This window comes from Alligator sinensis, unplaced genomic scaffold (genome assembly GCF_000455745.1).
Source record: "Alligator sinensis unplaced genomic scaffold, ASM45574v1 scaffold78_1, whole genome shotgun sequence".
Taxonomy (NCBI): domain Eukaryota; kingdom Metazoa; phylum Chordata; order Crocodylia; family Alligatoridae; genus Alligator; species Alligator sinensis.
This window is the reverse complement of record NW_005842171.1, coordinates 1,306,450-1,314,878: the sequence shown is the minus strand read 5'-3', so window position 1 is coordinate 1,314,878 and position 8,429 is coordinate 1,306,450. Positions and strand designations below refer to the sequence as shown.

Genomic DNA, 8,429 nt, shown 5'->3' with positions numbered 1-8,429 from the left:
GTCCCCCTGGCCAGCCCAGCCTGACCCGGCCCAGCCCTGGCCCCCGCCCTAGCCCTGCAGTGCCCAGGGTGGGGGGTCTCAGTCACAGGCCTAGGCACTGCTGCCCTCACCCAGAGCAGATGGGCATGGGCAGAGCTGGGGGTGCAGAGCAGGGGCTGCTGCTGGGGCCAGGCTGGGGACACTCCACAGCGCTGCTGGGGTGGGGTGGGGCTGGGACAGAGCTGCACCTTGTCCAGGGAGTGCGGGAGGTGGGGGTGGGGAACAGCTCTCAACTCTGAGTGCTGCTCATCTAGGAGCTGCTGGTCTGGTGGCTCGTCTGGTGCTTGTCCAGTGGCTGCCACCGCTGCTCCCAGCTCTCCTCTGGGGAGGGCATGGGGGGTGGGGCATGTGCTCCTGGATCTGCGTGGGGTGGGGTGGGCCAGGGCTGTGCAGGGCTCTTCCTGGTGGGGGCTGGGCCGCCCTGCGCTTGGTGCGGGTGGCAGTGGCACTGGGAGGGACGGGTTGGGAGGTTATGGTGAACTTTGGGGTGGTTGCACCCCCCCCCCATAACCTGCCCTGGGCGCCACCTCTGCCCACCCCAAGTGCAGCTCAGCCAAGCCCCCACCAGGAAGACCTCTGCGCAGCTCCAGCCCGTAGTAGCAGCTGCCCCGCCCTGCATAGATCTGGGGGCACATGCCCTCCCCCCAGGGTGTGCTCTGCTGTGGGAGCCGCCCCTCCCTACGTCCCTCAGATGAACTGTTTGCAGCTCTGTCCTGCACCCTGCCCCATCTGGGCAGTGCCCCCAGTCCCACTCCTTCTCTCACCGCAGGGGCCACAGTCTGGTCCCCCCCCATGCCCCTTACCCTTCCGCCTTCCAACACAACAGATTTACCAGCTGGACACTGCTGTTCAAGCTGCCGGGCTGCTATCAGAAATTGGATCAATATTGGCCGACGTGCCTCCTTAAAAATGGACTATCAGTATCGGCCCCAAAAATCTCTATTGGTATACCCCTAGTAGCTTGCTTTATTTGCACATAAAATGCAGTCATGAAACAAGATGTCCAACAGGCATGCAGAACAGTGCTTTCCTTTGGGAATCTGAGCCCAACATTAATGCATAGTTCTTAGGAAGAACTGACTAATCAAAACTACAGGGAGACAGCAACTCTCACATAGTCTCGGCACACAACTTTTATATAACTTATAACAGCACCACAGTATGCTGTTCTCAAAGCCAGAACTTGCTTGCACAAAAGTGACTTTGAAAACTGTAATGGTGCTCACTCCCAGTGCCCCCCAGCCCTGTGGTACAGGCGAGGGGCAGCGTGCAGCCCCGACCCCTTGCTCTGAGGAAGGAACGAGCGGGTGCTGAGTGCGGGGAAAATGGGCTCTCCCCCACCCCGTGGCCCATGCTTTCTGCTGCAGCTGCTCGCAGCCTGGGGCTGTCCTGACCAGGCAGGCTGCGAGCAGCTGCAATGCAGGGCTCCAGGCACAGGGTGAAGGAGGGGCCACTTTTCCCGTGCTCAGCACCAGCTTGTAACCTGCCTTTGCTGCCAGCCTGGGCCCCGTGCTAGCTCTGGGCTTGCCCATTGGAGATGCAGGGCCTAGGCAAGCAACTGCAGCAGGGAATGCCGGTCATGGGGCAGGGGAGAGCCTGTGCTGAGTCAGCTTTTCCGTGGGCTGCTTTTCAGCCTTTCCCTGGGCTGCTTTTCCCTGGGCTCAGCTTTTTGCTGGGCTGCTTTTTCCTGGGGTCCTCCCTTGCCCTTCCCCCCCTACCCTTATCCGAGTTTCCGGCACCGGTGCAGCTGAGGAACCTCATGGTCCCAGGCCAGAAGCTGGCTGTGAGGGGCGGGGCTGGGCGGGCCCTGCTGTTGCGGGAGACCGCTGGGCTTACCTTGGGTCCTGCTGCCCCTGGTTCCTGTCATTTTTGACAAAGACAGATAAATATTAATTTTCTAAATTTTTTAGGGGCCCCGTGGGCCGGATAGAATGGCCTCATGGGCCAGATCTGGTCCATGGGCAGTATTTTGCCCACCCTTGTGTCAGGGGCTGAAAGGGACCTCTTGAGATCATCAGGTCCAGCTCCTCTGCACTTGGGCAGGAAAGACTTGAGTGTCCAGACATATTTTTTAAGATATCCAGAGTAGTTGATTAGACCAACTCTGGGGGAGTCTATTCCAGATGTTAACATTAGTGTTAACATTCATGATTCATGAGTTCAGCTGAATCCTAACCTTTAGGTATGAGGGTTGTAAGCTCTGAATTTGGTTCTATACAATAGAGGAAAGGTCAGGAACATTTTTTAGTACAGGGAGTCAGTGACTTGTCTTGTGACTGAGAAGGATGGCCACGAGGACCCAGTTATCTCTGTCGCTTCTCCCTGCTGCCTGGCTGCAGCACTTGTGAGGAGAGATTCTTTTCTGCCAGAGTCCAGGTGCCCAACTACTGCATGAGGCGGAGAGATGTGCCCCTTTGTTGGAGCCTTGGGTTCCAGATTGCACTGGGGTGTGGGCATGGAGTTCCTGGTTGCTGAATGCTGCCAAAGGCACGCTTCTGTGGGCTGGATATGATCCCTGGAGCTGGCCCCTGTGTTCGAGGCTTTTTTTATAAATGAAAATCTCTCAAATTAAATAATACCTAGATTGCATTAACCAATATGGAGATTTTTAGTCCTTGTAATCTCTCTCTAAGCAGTAGTGAAGCTTAGGAAACCCTTGTATTTAGCTGTGTTATGAACAGACTCTACCTGAACAGATAATCATATTTATTATTACTAGGGACCGACTCCATTTGTGATTTCACAGATTTTGCAGAAATCATGAAATCAAGCACTGTCCATGAAATCGGCAAGAAAAAAACACCACAGACTAAAAGGGAAATGCTGCCTCCCCAGTGGGAGCCAACAGTCCTCCTGGCTGCTGTGGCCTGGCTGTGCCTCCCACCTGGGTGAGAGTAGGGGGAGAGGGGCAGGTAGCAGATGGCTGCTGTCTCCACCTCTTGCTCCTGATTGTCTGAGATGGCTTCCATGTTGTGCATCCCCACTCCTCTCCAGTCAATGATGAGGGACAGGGCCACACAATGGACAGGCCTCAACTGATCAGCAGTGATCAGCCTTTTGGCCAGTTGGAGATATGAGGGGGGACCCTGCTGCAACAAGCCCACGAAAATGGTGGCCAGCCTCACGATCTGTCTGTGAAATAAGCTGCCTGCTTCCTCGAATTGGGTTGGGTCCTAGTTATAACTGAAGCAGTGTTGTTAAGCTTGAGAAGTGTTGGCTAGGTACAACTGTCGTTAGGGTGGTATATGGTTATTTGGATAAAATAATAACTAACTATAAATGGATTGATGTTTAACTGGCAGAAACTGTAGTGGAGTTGTACAAGGGTCTTTTCTGGGGTTCAGTTTTGTCTAACATTTTTATGACTTGGATGGATATAGAGAATATAGTGGCAAAATTTGTAGACAACAAAAAGCTGGGAGGTTTGCAAATTCTTTGGAGGAAAGATTTAAAATTCAGAGGTCTGGATAAAGGGGTGACCTGGGCAGTAGATGTAAGGTTGGCAAGCCAATCAGTTGATGGGTCAGATAATGTCAATTGATTGCCTATTATTTGACCGTAGTGAAAAATGATCAAATATTCCAGGAAGCTAAGAATACCTTTGTGTAGCTGATGGTCTACCTTTTTTATTACATCATAGTGTCTGTTGTTAGCAAGGGCCAGAGGATTGCACACCTTGCCCTCAGACCTGCAGGTGGGAGGATGCATACTAGCACATTCCAGAGCATGTATCCCCTGCCTTGCTCTTTTCTCCTGAGCTCTTCCTGCTTCCTTTATCTCCCACTGTTAAGTCACTTGGAACTGTAGGAACTACACCAGGGATGGGCAAAATACAGCCCATGGAGGGGCTTTGTTGGGCCCGTGGCAGGTCCCTCAGTCCCTCCTGGCCCAGGTACTGTCCGGCCATGGTGCGTCCTGCCACTCCCTGGGGACTCAGCGGGGCTTGGGTGGCTCTGTGGCTGATTGCCTTTCCAGGTGAACCAGGCAGCAGCAGCTTCTTCCATCTACCACCACTGCTGGCCCCAGCCCCACAGTACTGGTGGGGACCTTCACTGAACAGCCCCCCACTTGGTGTGCCCCGTGCCTGCTCTGGACTTGGCTGCTCATGTTAAAAAGCAGCAGCAGTGCCAGCAGGGCAGAAACTGCTGCTCAGCACAGACGAAAAGTGGCTTATCCTCATTGTCACTGCCCATCGCTCCCTGTTACAGTCACCTGTAGCCCACGCTGGGCTGCACTGTGCTGCCGCCGCTGCCCTGCGGGACAGCCCGGAGGTGATGGTGATGGTGGCAGAGCTACAGGTCATATTGGGCATGGGTTTTGGGTGGTTGTAGCAGGAGTGCTGGGCAATGGCAAGGTTGAGGGGCTGCTTTTCCCGCATGCTGAGCAGCAGTTTCTGCCTGACTGGTGCTGCTGCCGCCACTGTTTAGTGTGAGCAGGTGAGTTTGGAGTAGGTGTGGGTTGCACCAGGGTGGGGCTGTGGCACAGGTTCCCGCTGGGATGAGTCTGGAGCGGACAAAGTACTTTAGGGGTGAGGGGAGGGACTTCTGGTGGCAAAGGTCAGGGGTTACGGGTGTTTTGGTCCCAAGATGGTGAGCAGTGGGCAGGGCACCTGTCAAAGGGTGGGGCTACCTTTGCAGCCCTTGGCAGCTCACCAAAACTTGTTAAGCAGCCCTCCACCCGAAGTAATTGCTTGCCCCTGAACTACACTGTGGTTGAGGGAGCAACCAAGGGCTCAGACAGAAGTGAGAATTTTCACTTGATCTGGCCCTTGATAGCTCTCTCCAGCCATGACCAAACAGAAGTGCAAGGCTGCAAAGTGCTTTAAAAGGGCCTGATTCTGCAAATATATGAACCTTCATTGCATGAGGGTTCAAATGAAGGCATTTCAAAACATGGTGTCTTCAATAACTTCTGTTTGCGCTGCCTCCCAGCCTGTCACTGTTTTCAGAATGGGAGGGGGGACAGGGAGTGGAGGGAATATGGTCTGGGGTTTTTTCAGCTGCCACTAGAGAGTGGGGTAGGTGGACTGGAGCCCCTCCCCTCCCCCCCCCCCCCCCCCCCCCCGGAGGAGGGGGGGCCCCGTTCTAGGGGAAACCGGTTGCAGGCTCCCAGCCAGCAGCTAGATTGCCCTCCCCCCTTGACCCAACAGTGAACTTCTCTTTGACCCAGGGGATTATTGTAACTCAGAAGGCTTCCAGCAAAGTGTTCTGAATTACAGCGAGGAGCTGCCCTTCTGTCTGTGTCCTAAAACAGCAAGATAAAAAAACTGCTTCTATTGGCCATCTGCTGTGATTGCAGGTGACTCCAAATGCAAACAGCAAAACACAATTACTTTTGTAGTTATTTGGGCTTACTCTAAAATTTCATGATAAAAGCTAAGGAAAAGAAAAAGAACTGTTCAGTCTTCAAAGTCATTCACGTGTACACTTACCTAATACTGCTAGTTATAAAAATACATTGCAGTTATTTGGAATTTAATTTCACTGTTTCACAATAACAATTAACCAACTTTTTTTTTTGTTAACTGGTAGAATTATCTAACCTAATTTCTCTTCATTGTTCTAATAAATTAATTATTACAATATTTGACAGTATTTGTGTAGTCAGTTGACCAAGTGGTTTTTTGGTTTTTTTTTTTTTTTTTTTTTTTTTTTTTACTGGTCAAATACCCAACTCTGTCGATGATAAAGTTAAAGTCAGCATAGTAATGTTATGATTGGGGAATAACTGGCTTAGCAATAGCAAGGTGAACAAAGGTCTTATTATTATGGTGGATCATAGATCCAAAATACATTTAAATTGAACTGGATATTCAGAAGGGAATCCCTTTTGCATAACACTTGTTTGCAGTATTGTTTAGTTTTGTAATTTCTCTCTGGTTGGCTGAGGCACTGCTGGATTTTTATTCTTAAATCATAAATCTATGTAATCTTATTTTGTTTTGCTGCAATTAGAAAGTTTTTTCCATGTGTTTTCATCTTCATTGTCAGAATAAATGGCTTGTTGTTCTGAAGCAGTAATTTAATTTCACTGAAGCTTGAATTTTCTTAAAATACTTTCTCTTAGTTGAATAGGTGTTGACAGCTGCTGCTTGTAGGCTAATTTGAGGAATGATTTTTATGTGATAAATGGCTGGTTTATTATTTTTCACTCTGAAATTTCTTAACAGTTTCAAAAAATAAATATGTACTCCATGCAGGGAGAGCAGCTACTCATCGTAAGTAAAGGTAAATATGATCTAGGAGTAAGCAAACTTTTCTTGGGGGGGGTGAAGATTATAGAAGAAATGCAGGTCCTTGATATCAGCAGTTGGGAGATGGAGTTTTGCTTCCTAAATTCCTCAACCTCTTCTGCTTATTCTTGGTGCTGTCATGGTGACCTCTTGACTGGTTCTTAATGAAACTCACATGATACTATGCAGGATACCAGCGCCATTCATTCTGTTGCTAAAAATTGCTTCTGTTTTTATTTTTAAATAGCCAGTTTATTCTTCAGTATTAGAAGTGATTTGTCAAGGTTAAACTACTGTTAATTTATTAATCTGTGGTCCTTAATGTACACCATACTCTCTCAGGACAATTGCTGATTGGACTCAGTTCAAATTTTCATTTTCGTTTGAACAACAGTTCAGTAGGGGTGCACTGATAGAGATTTTGGGGGCCTATACCATTGGCCTATTTTTAAGGAGGCATATCGGCTGATACCAATCCAATTTTCAATACAGCAGGGAGAGCTGCGTGCAGCTGGTAAGCCTGTTGTGGTAGAAGGGGTGTGGGGGGGACAGATCAAGGCCCCTGCAGTAAGGGAGGAGTGGGGTTGGGGCAAGGGCTGCCCAGTCAGGGTGGGGCAGGGTGCTGGATGGAGCCACGGCTCGTCTGGGGGGTGCAGGGGAGGGCTCCTACCACTGTATGCACCCCGGGAAGGCATAGGGAGCATGTTCTCCTGGGTCCGTGCGGGGTGCGGGCGGAGTGGGCTGCAGCTGCAAGGTGGGGCGGTGCCGGGCTCTTCCTTGGGCTGGGCCAGGCTGCACCTGGGGCAGGTGGCAACAGTGCTGGAAGGTGGCTACGGGAGGGGCTGCAGCTCTCCCAAAATTCTCTGTAGACCTCCAACCCCCCTGCCCAGTGCTGCCACCATCCACCCCAAGTGCAGCCCCGGCCCCAGCCCACAGCTGCAGCCTCCCCTCACCTTCCCACACAGATCCCGCCCCATGCCCTCCCAGGTTGTGCACAGTGGTGGGAGCCACCCCCTGCCCTGGTGGCTGTCCTGCGCCTGTCCCAGCCCCACTCCCTTCCTCAACACAGGGGCCTTGATTTGGCCCCCCATGCTCCTTCCCTTTCCCCTTCCACCACACCAGACTTGGAGAGTTGCACGCAGCTCTCCAAGCAGCCGGGCTGTGCTCCTCGCCACCTATGTGCTGTGCTGCGGCTGTGCACATACACGGGCATTTATTGGCCAAATTATCAGCCACATCAGGCTGATTTCCGATGCACTCAATTTTCTTTATATTGGTGCTGATCTGATGTCGGACCAATGTACTGGTGCACCTCTACAGTTCAGTATTTATTTCTTTTATTTCTGGATGGAAGCTAAGTCTCACAATTAGCAGTAGTTAATTGCCTCGGTAGTTTCTCAAACAGATCATTTAGATTCAATCTAGAATTCTTAAGGTAATGAATGTAGCAAATACAGAATACAAAAGCAGTTTAATATAATTGTAGTCTGTGCCTCATTAGTAGAGGTGTGTACGCATAATAACGATGTGATACCAGTTGACTTGTGGGTGTGTGATACAACCACCATGACCTGACCACATCTTCAATGCTGTAACACTGCAGCTGGCATAGACCTTTGCCCAGATAGATGCAATTATCCTTTGACCAGTGACGACAAAATCTATCCACTGTATATAAAATGCACTGCACTTTGCCCATTGGAGCATTTTTTAATAGTCTTTCTCACATAATACATGCTTCCAAATAACATATACACACCCTTCTTGTTTGGGGAAGGCAGAATGAAGAAGAAAATGATTTTTTCCAGGGTCTTTCCTGCCAGAGCATGGACCTGCCATGGCTGAATGACCCGTGTGTCACTCGTTCTTATTCTAAAATCCCTCAGAGGTTTTTGTTAGTTAAGTAAACTAATTCCATCAAAACTTTTTTCCTAAATAATGGTTGAAGTTTTGGGCAAATGCTGTACAAATCCTATTTTACTTCAAAATAAATGAAAGGAGAAGATAAACTCTTCATTGTGGTATACAGACACCTATGAATATCCTGAAGACCAGAGGTGCACTGATAAGAGATTTTTGGGGCCAATACCAATAGCCAATATTTAAGGAGGCATATCAGCCAATACCAGTATGATTTCCAATGCAGCTGCCTCCAGCT

The 8,429-nt window shown here is 50.0% G+C and overlaps 1 protein-coding gene across 5 annotated transcripts in view; it reads left to right on the top strand.

Annotated features, from left to right (window-relative positions):
- Positions 1-8,429, top strand: part of PFKFB4 (6-phosphofructo-2-kinase/fructose-2,6-biphosphatase 4) — a 69,978-nt gene that overhangs the window by 20,449 nt on the left and 41,100 nt on the right. The window contains exon 2 of one of the 5 annotated variants that reach the window (XM_025206764.1): positions 6,209-6,266. The exons of the other annotated variants lie outside the window; for them this stretch is intronic. Coding sequence (XP_025062549.1) covers positions 6,224-6,266 — 43 coding nt within the window. The 5' untranslated portion in view covers positions 6,209-6,223. The remainder of the gene's footprint in view (positions 1-6,208; positions 6,267-8,429) is intronic. 5 annotated transcript variants of the gene reach the window in all.